The following is a 20431-nucleotide window of genomic DNA, read 5'->3' on the forward strand; positions in this document are numbered from 1 at the left end:
TCAGTTTACGTGCTCACTGTCATAGTGCAGAGCAAAGCACATCTTATAAAGCTTTGATACTGACTGTCCTTTGAATTTAAATATATATAAACACCCATAGATTTGACTCTACTTTCATTAAGCTGCCTCAAAAAACTGCAGCCTGGTGCTGCCCTGGCAGACTCATACTGTGCCACTGCTCCCCTCCGAAGAGACTCAGAGACCAGCACAGAAGGGCTCAGACCACGTTTGTCCTGCAGTCTTCTGTAGATTTCTTCTCAGTGAGCTACTCAGTGAGGACTAACAGCTGGACCTTCATCTAAACATGACAACAGAGAATAACCAATTACATCTTTAGCACGATCAGCTATCTTGTGTGTTGGACGACAGTTTGCGTGCCATCTTAAGAAGCAAAAGCTTATTAAAGTTGACAGGGCCTCATCATTTATATACTTGTACATTTAGGTGAATACATAGTGGATCACACTCCTATTGCTTTGCTTGTTGAAACTGCAGTCCCCTGAGATGTGAGGGCACAGCAGCTGGCACAGCCCTTCCACCATAACAGAAAAAATGGAAATAAGCCACAGGCAGACAGCACTCCAGATGGAAAGGGTCAATAGTGGTAAGAATCAATAGTGCTAGTGGTATGTCACTTTTACTAAAGCTAGCAAGAAGAAAAATGGAAATATTTATCCCTTTTAAAATATACTTTTTACTGAACTGTATTCTATTTTTCAGGAAAGCTGAATTCAAAACCTATTGATCCCAGCAGCCCTTGCATTGAAACACAAATGAACATAGAACATGAACAAGAAATCTAAATGCAAAGCATTAAAAGTGCATGACGTATGCAGGTACAAGTATCCCATCTCAGATGTAAACATCTATAATACCAAACAGTGTACAGCTGAGAAGGGAATGCATAGAAGTAAGAATTTTATTAGCGTCAGGTGTTTTAAGAAATGTTTTATCCCTTGCACAAGAAATAGTGTTTTTTTTATAATTTCTCTCAAAGCTTGTACTACTTAAAATTACATACATCCATCACTGATTACTCTGACGAAAAGTGAGAAAAAGAATATCAGAATTGCTCAAAACATTGGTTACAGTTAAGGAAAAAAGGGACAAAAAGCTGGTTCCCCCACTATTAACTAAAGAAAGAATAGATCATCATGACCAAGCAAGCTCCAAACTGTTGCAGCCATGGTGCTCATCCATAAGGATCTGCACTAGGTATATAATCCACACATCCCCCTTGAGTGTGGTCAAAGCTACACCAAAACATGACCTTCGCAATCAACTTCACAAAAGTGGAAAAAAAAAACGTGCTTCCAAAAAATTGACCATGTCTGAAAGCGCATTGCAACAACATCTAACAACATCTTGTCTCTGGAATACCCACTCTTTCTTTCTCTCTCTCTCTATTTTTTTTTTTTTTTTTTTTTTTGAGTATCTGAGTAGCATTTTCACATCTTCCATGAAAGAAGCTTTTTTTATTAATTTTTAACAGAAAACTGAATCTGGGGAGTCCACCATGACTTTGAACTGTTAGCTTCACAAAGATGTGTTAAAAACACCCCAACACCCTAAGAGTAAAGAATTTGGCATGGCATGGTATTGCACTTTTCCCATAGTGTAAAGGAAACAGCATATTCATATGCAGCACAAAACCAGTCTTGGCTATATTCTTATTAGAAATATAACTATGTAAAACCAGAATTTACCTTGAAAAGGTCCCACATTATATGCCACAGTTCAGATAATAATGGTATTGGATTATCAGCTCTAAGATAAAATCCTTAATTCACAATCAAATGCATGAAGCACAGTTTTTCTTAGAACTGCTTATTCAGAGAGAAATTCAGAGACTGAAAACTCACAGGAATTTGGGTGCAATTTTGTGTGCAATTTTCTAAAGCAGCTTTTCCAGGAAAGTCTGGACCTAAAATCCAATGGTACTGGCTGCCTTACTGTTTTTACAGTGATCTTCCAGCACCAGGTGCAGAGTAAGATTGGAAAGCATGTCTGTAATCTCCTGAGCACAATTTTGAACTGCCAGGCACAGTTCTGAGTAAATGAGAGGTAAAATCGTGCTTTCCTGCAAATGCCATATGATTCAAGATTTCATGTACTTTGTGTCCAAAAGCTCCCAGCATAAAACAAAGGAAAATATTAGTAATTTTTTTTCCTCAGAATACATTCTGTTAAATGTATTTTTCAGATACATTTGCAAGTGATGCCACTGGACATTGCTGTACAGAGCGGTGCACAAATAGGATTCAGCAGCTGCTCCCTTCCTGCTCTGTGCAGATAACACTAGATTTCATACATGTGGCAGCTCCTATCATTTTCTGTCCAAATCTGGGGGAGGGAAGGATACAGAAGATAGGAGGAAGCAATATTTTATATTGCTATCTGGCAAACTTCTCAGAAACATTGAAGAAATGTTGTTAACACAATTCTGAAAGAAACTGCTGTTCAGCTGAGAGGAAACATGATGCCCAAAGAACCTCTTGGGGAGGAGTGGGTGAAGGTGTGCAGATATGACTTCTGAAGATGAAGAATACAGTACTTCTCTTTTAGATTCATAAACCAAATAAATTTTATTTTGAGGCTTTGAAAACGTGAAAAATCTCTACTCCCTCTTAAAACAAGAAGTGTGTATCAGGTGGCTAAGGTAAACATGATAATTAAAAGGAATAAAAAATAGTTGGAATGTTTTTGTAATTTCTTCCTAGTCATTGTTAGGCTTTCCTGATTAATGCAGTTAGAAATCTTGAACTAAAAGCATTTAGTGTGGAACTGATGTTATCATGCACACTACATTGTTAGGCTTTCAACCAAGAAAAAAAAAATCACTTCTTACTTTATAAAACACCTTTGAAAAAAAAGACCTAGGACAATATAATCTCTGTATGCCTCCTGCAAAGATTTTCCAAAAACATGTATTTGATAGCCTGCTCTATTTGCGAAGTTGTTGCCACTAGTGATAATTGTTGCTGAAAATGCCTCCAGAGCTGAGGTAAATGCCTCAGGGTCACCTCACTCACCCAGGTACAGCTAGGGGCACAGGCTCCCAGCAGGAACAAATGCAAGGTGCACCAACTCAAGGAGCTCCAGAGGACAGTAACTTATAAACACAAAACGTAGTTCTTCCACCAGATGGTTTTCAGTTTGAAGGTTATTTGAAGAACACTGTTTCTTTATCATTCCCCACCAAGTTTGCATAAGTCAAAACATACAAGGTCACTGACTTCCTGTGAGCTTGAAGCTACAGGCAGGCTTTGCTGAACAGAGAACATATTCAGCAAATGTTCTCCGTATCTCTTCTCAGAGTCCATCTTTAGTTTTAAAAATCTGCATAGCAGTATTGGCAGGAGCTTTTCATTTGATGAGGCTCTGCAGACGATCACTTCTTTGTGAACTCTGAGTTACTAGAACCACTGCAGACCACCTAGGTGCAAAAATACACACCTAGTAAAAATCTGTAGAGAGAAGTCACTTATGTGCAGGGTAAGGCATTTTCTTCTGTTACTGTTTGTTTTTTTCTGAGGTGGAGATATTTATAATAGCATACATTGGGGCTTTAGTACAAAGTGAATAATTAGTCAACTGTGTTTGAAAGCTGATAAGCTTGGCACAGAGCACTATACTTCAAAACTACCAAATGCTTAGATATGTAAACAACCCCACTGAAGCCACTGAGATTTCTTTTATGTCTAATGTTAAGCAAACATCCAGTCCTAATTAACTAGGACACAGCTTGGTAGCAGAAAAGTAACTAATTTTGGAAGTTTGAGAAATTTTGGGTGGTTTCATTAGCAATTTGTGTGTATCTGGCTCTCTGTATTAAGAAATAATAAAGCTTACTGCTAAGAGATATGTTTACTCGCAATCCAAAGTGATTCCTGAGAATATCTTCATTGAGACAATAATTAACAGCAATTAATTGCAAACAGTATTGGAAAGATCCCATTTAAAATATTTTTTTTTCTCAGGATGTTCTCTCGAATGAAAGAAACAGTAATCTTTCCTTCATCCCTCAAATTTGTCAAGGAAGACTTATTTTCAAGAACACCTCACAGTGGAAAACTGTGAAGTGGAGGCTTTAAGCACACAGAGAGGCTGAACAAATCATGACTGTGTTCTTCATTCCCCAGATGGCAAGCAGAGTTCTGCTAAAGCACACTGGGTAGCAGCTGCATATTAAACTTTTCTGGCAGCTGTGCTGACCACAGGTAAAAAATGACACAGACTCAAGCTTATGCTGAAGCCACAAGTTTATCATATTTCACATAGCAAAGCAGCATCTGGAGAAAGGATAGAGGGTGCTTCACAGTTCTATCAGCTGGGGATCCCTAAAGGATACAGTGCTGGGTCTCTGGGTTTCATACCTCTCCCCTTTTTATAAGATGTTCACCAAAGGGCTGGATCAAAATATGCCATGTTGGAAAGATTGTTGCTGAGAAAGTGGAAGAACAGGGTGTCTTAGTACAGAAATGAAGTTACCTTCAGTGAGTTTTGCTTGTAAGGTATATGAGATGCCAGTCTATTGATGGACCACATGGCAAAACTGATGTTAAATACAATAGTTCATCTTTAAGGTGGTTTCCTACAATGCCACTTATGAGCCACACAGAAAGGTTTCACTTTAGGTACTGCTGTTACAGAGAGTAGGAAGTTGGAAATGTTGTATTTAATTGAATTCTGGAAAAGCTAAAACATAACCAAAGAGTTTGAAAACTTCTGAAGTTAAGCAGTTCAATCACTCAAAAAGTGGTGGCAAATGAACAGCCAGCTTCCTCTTATTTCCTCATCCTCACTTTCCATGGAAACTATTTCACAGGTCCAACTAGGAAAATGTTTTCCAATGTAAAAAACTCTTTTAATAAAGCTCTCACTGCGAAACTATACCAATAGCAGAAAAAAAGCTTGTAATTCTATGGGCAAGGAAATATAGATGTAGACATCTATGCAGTTTCCCTACAGCTCACCTGCCTCCCAGGGCTCTCCCCGGCGTCCCTGGTGATTACACTGTGTATTTTCTTCCACAGAAAGGAAGTCTCCTGATTCCAGGCCAACCACTATAAATGGGGGTGCAGCTAAAGAAGCTGCACTTTTTGGATGATGCAGTACCTTGCATGATCACTGCTACAGTATTTTCAAATTCCCTTTGATTTAGCCTCCCACCTCATCTCTCCTGCAGGCTGGAAGTCAAGTGAGGTCGTAGGTATTTTTTATGAGATGGTCATAGAGTGCCCAACAGGAACGCTGCCGACCTTGAGCAGCTATCTCCTTGGTGCTTTTTGCTGCTGCTAACTGCTGCACACCAAGGCCCGGCCGAAACAGGTCAGGCACGACGTACACCGCCCTGGCAGCCGTGGATGGAGCCTAGCCGAGGGAAAAATTGCCTTCCTTGCTTTGAAATTTCCGTTCAAAGGCATCCGAGGGGCACACACCGCTTTCCTGAGGGCTCTCTCCCCCACGCGAACGAGAATTTGAAGCCGAACTGACTACAAATCAAAGCCCTTGAGGGCATGGGGGGTGGGCGAGGTCGGTCCGTCCGCCCGCCCCCATCGCCCCCGGGACCGGCCGGGGCGGCTCCCCCGGGATCGGCGCGGCGCGGCGGGTGCCTCCCTCCCCCGGCGCTGACGGAAGGGCTGCGGGCAAACAGCCCCGCCAGTGGCCCGGGTGCCGAGCCGAGCCGGCGGAAAGAGCGGCCGAGGCGGGGGCATCGCGGCGCGGCCACATCAGCCTCGGCCTGCCCAGCGCCGGCGCTTGGCTGCTGAGCCGCACAGCGGCCCCCAGGCGGCGGCGGCGGCGGCCGGGGACGCTGAGGAGGAGCCGCCTGCGCGGCCCAGCGGCGGCGGGCGGGCCGGACACACCGACCGAGCGGCCGAGCGGGCGAGCAGCCGCGGCACGGAGCGAGGGAGGGAGCGCAGAGCGGCAGCGCAGCCCGCGCCGGCAGCGCCATGGCCACCAAGGTGAGCAGCTCCGGGGTCGGGGCGCCCTCTGCGCCGGCGGGCCCGGCTGGGCGGGCGGGGGTCCCGGGCGGGCGGGCGGGCTGCGTGCCGGAGCGGGGGCCGGTCCTTCCCGCACCGTGCCCGGCCGCGGGACGGACGGGGGAGCGCCGCGCTCGGGCCTTGCTCGGGGCTCGGCGGAGCAGCGGCGACTCCGGGACGGGGGAAAGTTTGCTTTTCTGCTGTGTTTGTGGCCCCTCCGCCCCCACTCCTCGGCGGAATGATCGTAGTGTCCAAGAGCCGCCGGAGGCCGAGGGTGCTGCTCCTGCAGCCCGGGCGCCCCTTGCCCCGCTGCCGCCGAGCCGGGAGCGGCGGGCGCTGGGAGAGGCCTCGGCCACCGGCGGGCCCCGCGGTCCCGGCCCCGCGGTCCCGGCCCCGCCGCCCCGGCCCGCTCGGCCCCCGCCGCCCCGGCGCGTCGGGGCAGGTGATGCTGACCCCCTCGGTGGCATCCGGGGCCGGCTGTGCCGTGACTGCGGTGGGAGCCCAGAGTCCGCGCTGCGCGGTCACTTGATAGTAAGCTGTGATTTTACACGCCAAAAAAAAAAAAAAAAAAAAAAAAAAAAAAAAAAAAGACAGGAAGTTAAATTTTGTTCAGTTCTTCAACAGTATCTGCTGCTAATGCAACTGTCAAAATTAGCCCATCCTATCTGAAAGCGTCCTCTTTCTAAATCAACAGTATTTGTTTACTATACTGGTTGATGAAAGCATCTCTACTTGTGTAGGTGTGAGTTAACATGCACCAGCAACTCATCTGTGACTTGTCTTAAGTATCTCAGGAAGACCTTTTTGGTATTTGAAGTATTACTTTGAGTCACCTGATTCCATTAGCTTGGCCAGCAGTTTTAAAAACTTCCTTTTACTGAGGCAGTTCTCATACAGTGCACTATTTATGTTGCTCTTCTCAGTGCTGAAGAAATTCCGCATCTTGAATGTGTCAGATTTAATGTATAAGTAGCTGTCTCTGTAGCCATGTAAACTGATGGTGGCTCATGTTTGGATAAACTTTTTCCGAAGCACCGAGAACTTGATTTTAGGTTTCAAAATCACTTAGGCAGTTTTAAAATACAATGAATATGGTCAATATAGTGAAATTTATGTTTCTGTTGAGCTTTTAGAATATTGTTGATAGACTTGGTTTATACATTGGTGGGTTCCAGTAATTCATGAGATGAGTGTATGAATATTTTTCACTCAGTCTAATGACTGTAGATGGCAAGAAAATTACTTCTGGTGTGTATATACTACATAATGCACAGTATGTTAGGCAGATAGTGTATTAAACCAGTGTACTGTTTTTGAGCTCACTTTGAGGTGCAGTGTCCTCATGGGATCTGTGTTCTGTGCCGAACATATGATCCATTTTATTCATATATTTGGAAACTGTTGCTTTGCTTTTCTTTAAATATTTTTTGGAGTCATTATGGCCCCAGACGGAAGGGCGTATAATTTCTGACTTCCTTCAAATCTTAATCTAATCCAGACTGGTTTAAAATCAGGTGGTGCAATTTTTTTCATTCTACACATTGCAAGTTATGGTAATGTACTTTGACTTAAAGGCTAAAATGATAAGTGATAGTCAGGAAAGAGTTGGTATTTTATTGCTATTATTTTATTATGCTGGTAACTCTGAGTAGTACTGAAGAGAAGCTTACTTTATTTTCTGTGAGCTCTACTCAGGAGATGGGTCCCTCTCTGCAAACTGCCCTATTTTGGATTTTATTTCATTCACGTTGTGCAAACATCACCAATAGTAAAGGATATATTGTTTTTTGAGCAGTGTGAGGGAGTAACTGGCTGAAAAAACAGTGTTTAGGAGCTCAACCAACTACTCAGTTGGCTCAGTCACCATTTCATTTGGAAAGTAAATTTTGTTTTTTAAATTGTAAACAAATTTCTCACTGTCTGTTTGTGCTTCTTCACAAATTGCCTCTTTTGAAAGAAATATTCAAGGTGTATTTGTATTTTATGTGAAATGTTAACAAAAATTAAACTGTAGTTTTCTGGAGTATGAATTTTTGAACTTTAATGGTGTCAAATACTGTATAGCTGCTAAGGGCGACTGACAGTCTGGCCTGGCCTGTGCTGCATGGGCTGTTAGTGCTTCCTGAATTGATTCCTGTTTAAACTAGAATATACTTTCCAAGGAAAGCTGGGGGTAAATTCAGTCTTGATTTTAATGCTTTCAGTGATAGAAAATCTAGTCTGTGTTTTTTGTTGTTCTTTTTAAATAATCTCTCTTGCTGTTGATGCTTCTTTCTTTTGAATCTGAACTTGCCCAGCATCTGTTTCCAGATTTATCATTTTCTCTACAAGATTTACAAGTGCTTGAATCAAGGTGTTAGATTTTGTGAGGATGGAGGATGCAGATAGGGGTTTCTTCCATAGCTAGCTTGTAATCCTTGGCCAGCTTGATAAACCACAGCAATTAAATTCCTAGAGTTTTCATGTATGAAAATGTGGTATACCATTGTGTAATGTGCTGGCTCTTTTCTGTACCATTCAAAATCAATGCATTTCTTTTTGAAGCAAGAAAAGCTTTTAGGGGAAAGGACTACTATTTTCATACCAAGAAGCCCTTACTGATGCTTTCCTAGCATATTTGTTAGCTGGCAACTTGGCAGGGAGTCTTTTGTCCAAACAGTTGGGGTGGCTGTAGGCCTTAAGCACTCTGAGGGCTGTGTAGGCTGTGTCTGATGTTGTGAGCTAAATTAGCAGTGGCCATTGCTCCTTGTCCCTTCTTGCTCCTCATCCCATGCTGTATGAATATCCCAGGAGTCTACTCCAAACACTTGTCAGGCCTGTTTTTAAGATACAATAAGTTGCTGAAATAGCAAAAATATTCACTGAATGGAAACAGTGGCGCCATTTCTTCAGTTCTGGGTAGTTGCAGTAGTTGAAAGTTTGCTCAGAGCTGACACAGAAGGTTGTGTGGGGTGGTATGGTTGGGAACAGGAGACTTTTATGGAGAAGGGTGAAAATATAAAAGGGAAATGGAAGAGCTGAGGCTTCTAGAGGCAATTCTTCTGTTGGCTAGATCCTTACTGTAGCTTGGCACTGGATTTCGTGGTTTGCTCAAGGTTATGTGCTCTAAAAACTGAAACAAATGTTAAATCCTATCAAAATAAGGAAAAAAAAAAGGTTATTTTGGGAGACTTTTAGAGTTGCATAGTCATTTAACTGAACCCGGCTTCAGAGGGTAAAGCAATTTCACAGTTAAGAACTGGTGATTTAAGTTAGATACTTTTATTTTGGATGCTTCCTTCTGAAACAGAGTTAACCTTACTAATTCCTTATTTCTAATTGTGTCACAAATGATGTCAGAAAGTGCCTGAGCCTAAAAAATTTTGAAAACTTGATCAGTTGCTCAAACTTGAAAGGAAGATGCAGTTTGGTAAATGTTTCTGTCATAGTTGCTTACAAAAGCCACGGATGAGATTGTCATTCTTCTGTTTGTTCCTTGTCACAGGGACATTTCTCTCTGTGCAACTCTATGAAAAATCATGAGAGAGAGAGAAATGTCCCTGTGACGGTTCCTTCGTAGTTTCTTTGGCCTTTCCTATTCTTTCCCCACTAGAGTTTGCCAAGTCCCAGCTTTACTCATGTCCTTTCTTTTGTTTTTGAGTTTCATTGAATAGGGAGAGTTAGAAATGTCAGGAAGCAATATGCTGGCTTTTAAACAACATTCTCCCTACCTTAGCCTATTTTTAAACTTATTTATTATTTTAAAATGTAGGCAAGTCCTTTTCTTGAAAAGACTGATGTTTTGCCATTTGTTAAGCCCTGATTTCAGAAGGAAGTGAGATAGGCTGTGGGAAAGACAGTTCTTCCAGTTCTTCTGGAACCTGTGCTGCTAACGTGTAGTGACAGTTTTAATTTAGAAGTTGAAACTAGGAGCTGATTTATTGGTGTAACATTGTTCATGTTGGTGACATTGCTTTCCCAAGAGAGGTTTTTCATAAGGCAGTTGTTGATAAGCTTTGTGAAGTTAGGCCCCTCTTACTGTCAATACCAAAATGTTTTTTTCTTTATAACTTTAGGGGCACTTATATCCCACCATTATGTTCTTGATTGTTCAGTGGTTTGTGTACTTTGAGGGCACATTTATCTGGTTCTGTTTTCAGGACTGGGCCTTTTTTTGTGGGAGGAAGTCCTTTAAGATAAAAGCTACTGAATATTCTGTTCTTTAAAGAAGATACAACTTAACAGTACTTCTAAAACAAGGAAATGCTTCAAGGCTTTCTTGTTCATCTCATCATGTGGGATTTTCTCTTAAAATGTCACTGGCCAGGTATAGTTGAATTCAGCATGGTTCTTGTAATTGTGGCAAGGTAAGGTCATGATTTACATACAAAAATTTCAGGTAGGGAAAGGTAACAGCACATCAGACTTAAAGATTATAATCCTTAAGTGTATGTCCTTCCTCTCTTCTTTCTTTTTCATTCTCTATTACTCTCAGCAGTATAAGGCTTCCCGAAGAAGTCCCACATTTTCCTTTATACTATCACTTGAGTTGGTTAGAAACAATTCTTTGTTCTGATTCGCAGCTGGGAAGTGAAGCACCCCTCTGTGCTAAACACTCCAAAATACCCAGACTTTGTGTTCTGTTAATCTACATTTTACTTTGGAAGTAGACTCCTTTCGTAAATCTCATCTTAAGGGAAGATTCAGTTAATAAATCTTAATACATCTGTGAGTTGGGATGATCCTCTTCTGTGCAGATCACGTCATAATCCATTCAACATGTTCCATTATTTAAATTCAGCAAAACAAGGCATAATACAAAACATGAGATCACAGATGATCTGTGTATGTAGGTTGTGATGGAACAAAATTACTAGGTGAAGTAATGATTTTGATTTTACAGTCTAATGATGTGAAATGTTGTTTGGGTCTTTTAGGCTAGTATTAAGTAGATGTGGGGATACTTCCTGGGGCTTTTTAGATTATTTTGGTTTGGTGGTTTGTTTTTTAAGGTGCAGTAAGATGACTAGAGAAGGGCAAAATGTTTGGTAATGCAGATTAACCACAGATTCCTGACCTATTGGAGGAATAAGATGTTAGGATGAGCATGAGAACTGATAGGTTTTTTTTGAAGACACATATTTTCTGTTCTTTTGTCTTTCTGTCCAGCCTTATGGTCTTAGGGTCAGTGCTACGTGGTTTATGTTACATTGATGCAATTACCAGTTCAAGGCTTCTCATTTCTGTGCTGAAAAGCTGGAGAGCTGGTAAGATTCTGTGTGATGCTGTGCTTGAGTAATGATTCCTCTGACTCAGTTTTTCAAAGTTATTTTGAGCGCCTAGGCAGAGTCATCAGACACATTACCAGAGGTCATAATTTAAAAACATGATTACAGCAGCCAAAGAGAAGGAAGTCTGATATCAGATGTCATAAGCTACATCTGGTTTATAGATTCAGAGTTTTGGGTTTTCACTCTGTAAAATACCAATATATTTGTAATACCAATATATTTCTCCGTATATTGGTATTACTTCAGCAGTAAGGCTTTACAGTTAACTGTAGCTTTGTAAGAAGGCTTATTTTACTGCATTCTTTCAAGGTTTTCCTCTGAGTTATCTTCCTGCTCAGATTTTCAGTTCTTGAAAAAAATCGTAGAAGAGTGTGTGAATATTCAGTGAACCTCTCCTTATTTGATTAGGGCATCTGGCAAATTTCAGAGTTTACAGAGATCACCGAGGCAAGAATCATTTGAGAATTTTGCCATTTCAAATATGTGGGTTCCCTCCTGTATTGAATTTACAAGCAATTGTAACGTTTACAGTGTTGAAAACAGTCTTGCAAAACATTTCAAAAGCAGGTAATGGAGAAGAGACTGTAAAATAGTGGGAGTAATTTGTTTCAACCAGCCCTGCAGTAGGACAGATGAGCATTTACTTATCTAGAATTATTTAAGTAAATAACTATTGCAGTTTTCAGCATTTAAAGCTAAACCTCTTCTATTTCAAAGTATGTTTCACAATTACAATTTCTCAGAATTCACTTAACACTGCTTGGAGGGCTGAAAATCAGAGCTTGTGCTTTTATTTTCTTTAGCTGTATTCCTGCTTTCTCAGCAGTTTATAACTGGAAAGGAGCTTCCCAAGTAACAGAAAGTTCAGACAACAGAGCAATCATGTAGTAGTCCAGTAAGCAAAATTCAAGTGCTACTGCAGAAAGAGGAAAAAAAAGTGTATTGCTTACTGGAAAATTTAACTTAATTTCTGAGCATTATCACTTTCTTTCCAAAACATTATTTATCTTTGAGCTTTGTGTTAATAAGAAACCTGTGTCAATAATATTAAAAAAGACATTTAAGACCAGAATTATTTAACTCTGGCAGATAGTTCTCTGTGAGACCCACAGTAAGGGGAGAAGGGCACAAGGAACAGCTCTTCCTGTAGAGAGCTGCTGTTATGCAGCCTGGCCCAGCTGTTGTGTAGTTGTGAGGAAACATTTGGGATATGGTATGGTATGGTATGGTATGAAGGGCACATGAGCCATCCTGGGCACTGCTGGTAACAGGATGTATGCTCATAGAAGTGTGCTGGGTGAAGTCAAACCAGGGACTCTGTGTGTGAACATGTTTTTTGTGGGTAAAAGCTCTATTTCCTCCTGTATTTTAGAGCAGCTCTTCCCCCAGGCCCTGCCCTTTAAAGGAAGCCACTGTACAGGAGGGGTTTCCAATGTGCAAAATAGGTGGCTGGAAAGAGGAGGAGGTGGTGAGAAGATGGGCAGTGCAGCTTGTGGAAGGTCTCTGGGGAGTCCAAGCAGAACAGCTGCTTCTGGGGAGAGGCAGCCATGTCTGGCCTGGGGTTTCTGCAAGTGGGACTTGCCCAGGTGAAATTGTTCAGTCCCACTCCTGTAAAAAAGTGGGGACTGGTGAAGAACTGGTTGATGGGTCTTATTTCTTGTGATTTGTCATTGAGTTACTGACTTCTGCTCTGGGTTGCCATCTGCTCCTCCTTGGCAAGGGAACTGTTGTGATTTTATTTTTTGTATTCATGTGGTATCTCTGTTTAAACACAGTAGGTTTTGGACTTGGTTTGCTTTTCCCAGCCTTCTGAGACTGCAGTTCTCAATGTTCAGAGCAAAAATTACTTGTCATCTCAATTCAAGCAAAGTGTTTGCTTTCCTAATTGATAGAACAAAAGGGCTAATTTGTAAGAACAGCTATAAAAATTCCCTTAGGATAGCTTTAAACTCTGTGTCCCTTCTGTATGATGGGTATGGGTTTATTTTTTCCTCTGTGGTGATTATATAAGTGGTTTCCAGAAGAAAGACAATTGATATAAGGCTATTACATTTATTGTTTTTTCTGGTTCTTATTTAAATTCTAGCATTGCCTGAAGAGCCTATACAATTCATCTTTCTGCAGCAGTAAGGTGAGACTGATGAGGTGCTTCACTTCACCTTATAGCTTCATCAGATTTGAGAGTGAAGCTTAAATGTTTTATTTCATCCTCTTTTTTGAAGGGGTCAAGGTTTAATTCAGTAACTGAATATTGCAATTTCATATGATAATATAACATAATTAGTGCTTACCTAGTGACAGCACACTTCTTTCAGCAGTACTGTAATTTCTTGCCTTAATAACCCTATATTTTTCTTCTGAAAATGATTGCTTGTAGAGTACAAAATTAAGCATCTTCCTTGCTGCAAATAACTAGACCACAGTCTTGGATGTTTGTATGAATGTTGTTGAATTACAATTTTTTTATCAACAGCTCTGTCACATTCTATGAAGCTGCTGAATTTTCTAGTAATTCATAAGGAAGCAGAAGTTCTAACTTTCTTTTCAGACTTCTTTGATGCTTTCTGTCACTGTAGAGGTTGCTGGTAGAAGAAAAATCTGTGAGGTGTTCTGTCAAACTTTCAGTGTTGCATGACTTAATCCTGTCATTCATTACATCTCTTGGTTTGTTTTTTTATTTATTAAATGCATCTGTCCAGGCATTATTTTTCTTCTTTTTTTATTTCTTTGTCTTAAAGTGGGATATGCCTACACTGCTAGTGTGCACATTGCATTACATTTTAGGTCATTAATGCCCAGTTCAAGTGCTGAGTGTTCTCTAGCCAGGTCTAATCACTGAGCTTTGCTTATTTGACCTGCTATTTATCATAAAGTAAAGTTTGTAATTTTACAGGGTCTTTTACTTTTCTGCACTGCCAATAGAAAAGCCTGAAATAGCTGTAGGCTTGGATACTTCAAAACCCAAAAAATGTGTACCTTGCCCCTTTGTAGAGTAAAGAACCTTCATCTGATAAAATGAGTATGCATTTATGTTGGTGTAACAGTTTTCTCACTTGTGTTCATAAAATAAAAGATGGGCTTTCACAAAGTAGTATTTCTAATAAGAACTAAGAGATAACAAAACATTAGCACATTGATTAATGTTGGTTACTCAAGTAACAGAGAATTTAGCAGAATTCCATGTGGAGAGCTTATCCTGCTGCGTTTCAGATTCCTTCCCAGCTGCTTTCAGTGAGCGTGCTATTCAGCACGTGTTTTCCTATTAATATTTTAAAATATTTGGGACTTCAGAGTAGTACAGCTATTCCATTCTGTATTGTACAGATGAAGTTTATTTGAAGTAGCATCATTTTAACATGCACTTAGTTTGCTTTGCCAGTTATTCATTTGCTTCTAGAGTGGCCTGTGGTACATTGCGTTCCACGATGCGTAATAGTGTGCTGAGTCTGAAAGGGCTTGAAGTTTGCTAGATAACCTTAGCGAAACTTTGTGCCTCTCCAATTATTAGGTAATTACTATTTTTTTCTAATCTCTGCTCTCGTAGAGGCAGCACTATTGTGTGACTACAAGCTGTCTTAATGAGTAGGTCACAATGTGGCAATTTTTCTGGTGAATGCTGCTGGCTTTTTCTGAGACCTTTGCATCTTATTGGCTTGTTCTTTGGGGACAGAACTGTGAGGGAGCAACAGTGATGGCCCTAAAGTTTCAGGCAAACATCAGGGGCTTTGGCACAGCAGGCTTCTAAAACACGCCATTAAATATTGGTTCAGCAAACAGTTGCAAGTTTTGCAGTTTGATTTCAGGGATACAGTAATGATTAATCTAGGCAGAGATTTTAATCACACTTGAGATAAATGCATCCTGCCTCACATCCATAAATGCAAACCCAAGCTGTACTTGCTGCATTTATTACTTGCTGTAGTTGTGATGAAACTGGAATTAATGTTTTCAAATGGAGCATTGAGTCCCCAGTTTATCTGAGGGTCTGGAAAAGGTTGGTATTCAGAAAGGAAAACATGGAGAAGACTGGGCACTTGGAGCAGTGCATTAAATTGATTCTGAAAAAGGTCTGATATCACTGGAGTTCCTCACTCATGGTAGAAGTTGCAGTACCTTTTTAACTGAAAACTAGTTTATAAGTAATGTTTTAAACAAGAAAAAAGCTTTTCAGGTGCTTAACCCAACTGAAAGCTCAGATGTGATTCAGGGGAGTATCTGAGTCAGTGTTTGGAAATATCTCTAAAATCACGTGGGTGTCTTGAATGTATTTCTGCAACTGAATTTCCCTTGCTTTAGTATTGGGTGCATGGAGATTCCTATTCTTGGGTCTGAAAATACCCCGTAAATAAGTCAATATGAACACACCAAAATGTAACCAAGCACCTGTTTTAGTAGTGCATGGTAGTTATTCTGAAAATATGCTGCTTTTTTAAACCACTGAACTGCTTATAGATAATTCTCTTTAATATTTTTAAGCACTGCTGTAAATCTAGAAAACTTCACAGTTTCTCTTTGCTTTTTTCATGCTCTGTGGTATGGTTGTCTACCCACCTGACATAACTGCATGGAAAGAAGCTGCAATTTGTTTTAACACCTTACAATTTTAAGATCTGTTTTACTCTGAACACTTTTAAGAGATCTTAGTCATATAACCATTTTAGACCTCATTCTGCATCAATGACTTTTAGTCCCATATGCTTGATTTGAACAAGAGGCTTCCTGTGTAGGAATTCACTTGAATGGAAGTTCTTGGTGTGCATTCTGTCTGTAATGCTGGCCAGAAACACGTTTCACTGGGCTTTGGGGTGTGATGATGTTTGCTGACAGGTAGACAGCTGTAAAGAAGCTCATGTTCTGTGAATCAAAATTAAAATATGTAACAAAAAATGAGTGGGACTAGCCTGAACTGAGTTCAGGTGGTCTTTCATGACCAAAAAATTATTTTCAGCAAGACAGTGAAATCCTGTGTGGTAGATCTGAGGAGTTAATCTGACCTCACTGAGGAACTTCTAGAAGTGCCAGTGGTTTAAACCACATGCATGTTGCTGGGAATTGAGTATTGCTTTCCAGTCCCTTACCCCATAAAGGTTTCAGACTTCGTGTTTTGTATTTTTTGGAAACTCTTCATGTTTTGTTGTTAATTCTACTATGAGATAGACCTTTTAATCCAGTACTAAATACCTGCCTGATATATTGTAGGCACATGCAGTTTTGCATCTGTCTGCAAGCATGTTTTACTAGCGGGAAGAAATTACACAAGTCCTTGTTTCTTAGATTTTGTCTGTGTTTAATTTGCTTCTAATATGCTTACAGTCAGTACTGTTGACTTCATATGATTAGCTGTGGGCTAGTGAACTTATTTTAGAGTTGAAAAATCACCCAGAGGAAAGTGAGCCAGCAGGTCAAGAGACATTTTTAATCTGAATTTGTAGAGCAATGTGAGGATCCAGCAGTTAGAGCTGGTGAGGAAACCTGGAGTAATGATACCTGAATATTGTGAAACTCTCTTCATACAGAAGTGGAGTTCTTTACTTAGTTTTTACTTTTTGGATGAGTTTGCTTTAATTCTGATGTTGCTAAAAGCAAAACAAAATCATATGGAAAAGAAATGTAATACTAAAGGGAGGTTTTAATTTAAACAAGTGAATTTTATTTTTTGCTTATTGTTTAATAAAATCATCGTATAAGATGTTCCAGTTTCTTCAAGCTAATTTTCTAGGCGACGTTAATGAGCACATACACAAGAAGTGATGCCTAGCACAATACAAGCAATATACATTTTCTCCAGTTACTTTATATTAGTTAAAAAGATAAACATTGGTGTCTTCTTCATAATAAATCTTTATCACTTTACAGGCAGTTGCTAGCATAATGGATAATCTCTTGAATTACTAAGGTACTGTTTCTGTAGGACTCTGTCTTAGAAGACAGTGTCCCTTGTGTTCCTCTTATTCTTCTATTGTCAATTTTTTGTTTATTGTCTCCTTTGTTTTGTTGTCTCTTAGGAAAGCCTGTGAGAGGAACATGTAGACATTTCTTTACCACAGGCAGGACAGAGAGTTGCTGCTTCTCTAGGCTGAGAGTCGTAGCACTTGAGCCACTTGATATTTTTGCATAGGCTATCCAAATGCACACTTTGCCTTGCAGTCTGATAGAGTTTGACAGAGGGACTAAAATGAAAAGGCATTTTTTTTGTCAAATCATAGCCCCAGATGTTTCCTTCATTAGTAGTATAAATGTTTTTTATATTTTCAAGGCCAGGATGGACGGGGCTTTGAGCAGCCTGGTCTAGTGGAAGGTGTCTCTGCCCATGGCAGGATTGCTAAAATAAGATGATCTTTAAGGTCAGTCTGACCCAAACCCTTCTATGATTCTGTGGTTCAATGCTGCAGATGATGCAGTGAAAATCCTCTTCGGATTTGGAGCACTTAGCTTTTAAATGAGCTTAGATTTCAGGCTAAAGGATAGGGAAATTATTAAATCTACTAAATGTTAGGCACTGTTGGAAGAATGCTGGTGTCCTCAGTCCTCTGAGGGACTGACATGAGGGGCTCCTGTCTGTATTCCTGTATTCTTACTGTTTTTCTCAGCATTTTGGACACCAGCCCTTTTAAACTTCTTGCAGAATTCCCCATAATATCCACAGAGGGTCTTAGCATGTGTTTTGATCTGTAGCTAGTTTTTTCAAAGATGCATTGATTAAAACATGGCAATTTAAGTAGTCTGTTTGTGAATGGTGACACAAAATGATGGCTAAGCTGTCATTTAGATCCATGCCTACTCTGTGTCCTCTCCAGATCTTCACTGGCACAGTGGAGACAGCAAGGGGTTTAAGGCTTCTGCTTCAGCTGATAACAAGTCAGATGGCTTGCACTTATTCTAAGCAGTAAAATACCTAGAAACCACTAGTTCTTTACAGACAGTAATCACAGGGTCAATTGCTGTGGAAGATTCGTACAGGAAAGAAAATGAAAAAAACAGTTTTAAGTTAATTGTTTTTTGTGTGGAAGAGTATTGTCACTCTTTAGGTTAAATGCTTCATTTTGAACCATTCTTTAGGAAGTAATCAAAATATACTTCTATTTTCTGAAGTGATGTATTTGCAGCTAGGTTTTTGTCTTTATTATTTTCTTTCCGCTTTCTTAATTTCTCCAATCCTAAGATCCCCACCTGTACACCAGCTATACAATTTCTGTTTTGTTCTCTTAGAACTTCCCTTTAGAATGAATATTTTATTTCTAAAAACAATATATATGGGGAAAAATAATTATTAAAAAAAAAGAATGGAAAAAACTTCACCAAAAATGTACTAAAAACCAAAACCCAAACCCACATCCAAAAAGCTTTTAGAAGATAACTAATAAAATAAAGTCTGAGAAGAAATAAATGCATTTTCCTCTTCTGTTCTTCCAGGTGTGAGCAATATACTGCTTATCGGTATTTCACAAGCAGTGGTTTCAAAGGCTTACTAAACCTACTGAAGAATATTTGTACTAACTGAAGCAGTTTTTGTAGCAAACTGTTCTGAAGTTTATTCATACCAGATGTGTTGCTGGAGTTACTTGAGGTGACCAAAAGCCCTTTGTTGTTCATCCCAGCTAAAAGCTTAGGCTGCTGTCCTGGTAGAAAAGTTCAAGTTTTCCCACTGGCACGGCCATTTAAAATGTGAGGACTTTGACTTGCTTAGAGCCAATGCTAATGATTAACTTCTCTTTATTTAAAAAAATTATTTTATTTTTGGCATTCTGCCAGGCTTCCCAAGTTAATGGTTTATGTTCCTCCAATGGATGCAGGTTTCAGAGAAACCTGCACTTACCTGCCTCGTATACTTTCCAAAAGAGAAATCCAGAATTTGATCCTCTTTCTGTCAATATGGGAGCTGCTGCCATCAGCATGTGTTGCCATGTTGCTGCTGTGATGCAGCAGTTATATTTCTGATAGTGGCACCAAGCAATTTAAACCTGTGAATCCTTGTCTCTTGACAAGAGCAGTGCAGGGTGGCTGAAGCCCTGAACTGCTGAAGTGCCAACTGTGAAGGGAAATGTGTGCAGTCATGAGAATTTCATGCTATGACACTTCTATGGATATTTCCTTCTGTACTATCTGCCACTGCCAGCTGACCAAGAAAAGCAGTTGTGGTACAAGTTTCCTAAATTGTAACACATGGTTGAAACAGATGAATCTATGGTGTAACACTAGATCTCTTTCTAATACAAATGAAGCTGTATGCATAGGAAAAGCGTTTTCAAAGGTGTGTCAAATTTTTTAGGGGCTTGTCTGATTTTTGTGCTCTGAAGCATACTTTGATGCAGAACTGTTGCATTGCAGTCAGGAAATCCAGCACTACAAAAAACATTTTGCTTCAGAAGTGTGAAGTTAAAGAAAAACCAGTAGTCATTCTATGTGGGTCGTTGATCATTCATCTCAAGGAAGGCTGAGGCAGGGAAGATGTAAAAGCTGCTCTGAACACAACTGATGTGCATTAGCTGTTAGCCTGTCTGCTTATGCCTGGTGAGGAATACACAGAGGCTTTCACTGTCCTTCTTCATGACAGAGCCACCCTGCTGCAGCTGAACTGTAATCCAGGCAAGTTTGGCACTGCGCACATCAGGATTATTCAATTTTGGGGTAAGGTGCTTTTCCATCTGAGCCTAGCCTTGAGTGAAATATCTTGGAAGAAGCAGAAAGATTATTCTCTTGAGAAATAGGGGTTTCTGTTGCTTTATCACCTCTTTCAAGATTTGGGGGGCATCCAGCAGGAGCCAGTGGATCAGGATGCCTGCCAAGATCTTGGATATTCATCTAGTAACTTAGTGAAGCAACAGTGCAACCTTTCATTAGAAATTTATTTTAATGACTTTTACTGGTCAGCTTCCTTCCCACTTAATTTATGCTAAAGAGCCTTAACCCTGACAGGTGGAGTTGCATAGTCTTATGTTTGCTTTTAGAAATAAACTGGCAAATGCTCTCGATTTTTTGTTGTCAGGGTTTTTTTCCTTTTGGTTTTTAATGTTACAGAAAAAAGAGGGAAGCACTCAGCTCAAACAGAAGTAATGGAGGAAAGTGAAGTCTGCTCCAGGCCTGCAGAGGAATAATATTTCACTAATCTAGATACTGCTTTCCAGTGTGGGGAATCTTGGGTGGTTTAATATTCCTAGGCATGATTCTGTCATAATT

General features: G+C 40.3%; 1 protein-coding gene across 4 annotated transcripts in view; it reads left to right on the forward strand.

Moving 5' to 3' along the window:
- The window catches only part of SNX9 (sorting nexin 9), an 81548-nt gene that overhangs the window by 14436 nt on the left and 46681 nt on the right, over window positions 1-20431 (forward strand). Inside the window, exon 1 of one of the 4 annotated variants that reach the window (XM_021532100.4) lies at window positions 5701-5966. The exons of 2 other annotated variants lie outside the window; for them this stretch is intronic. In XM_021532100.4, coding sequence (XP_021387775.2) covers window positions 5955-5966 — 12 coding nt within the window. In that variant the 5' untranslated portion in view covers window positions 5701-5954. Of the gene's footprint in view, window positions 1-5700; window positions 5967-20431 lie in introns of those variants that run through there. One more of the 4 variants, XM_021532099.4, reaches the window with a different exon arrangement.

Source organism: Lonchura striata, chromosome 3 (genome assembly GCF_050655825.1).
Source record: "Lonchura striata isolate lonStrDom1 chromosome 3, ASM5065582v1, whole genome shotgun sequence".
Taxonomy (NCBI): domain Eukaryota; kingdom Metazoa; phylum Chordata; class Aves; order Passeriformes; family Estrildidae; genus Lonchura; species Lonchura striata.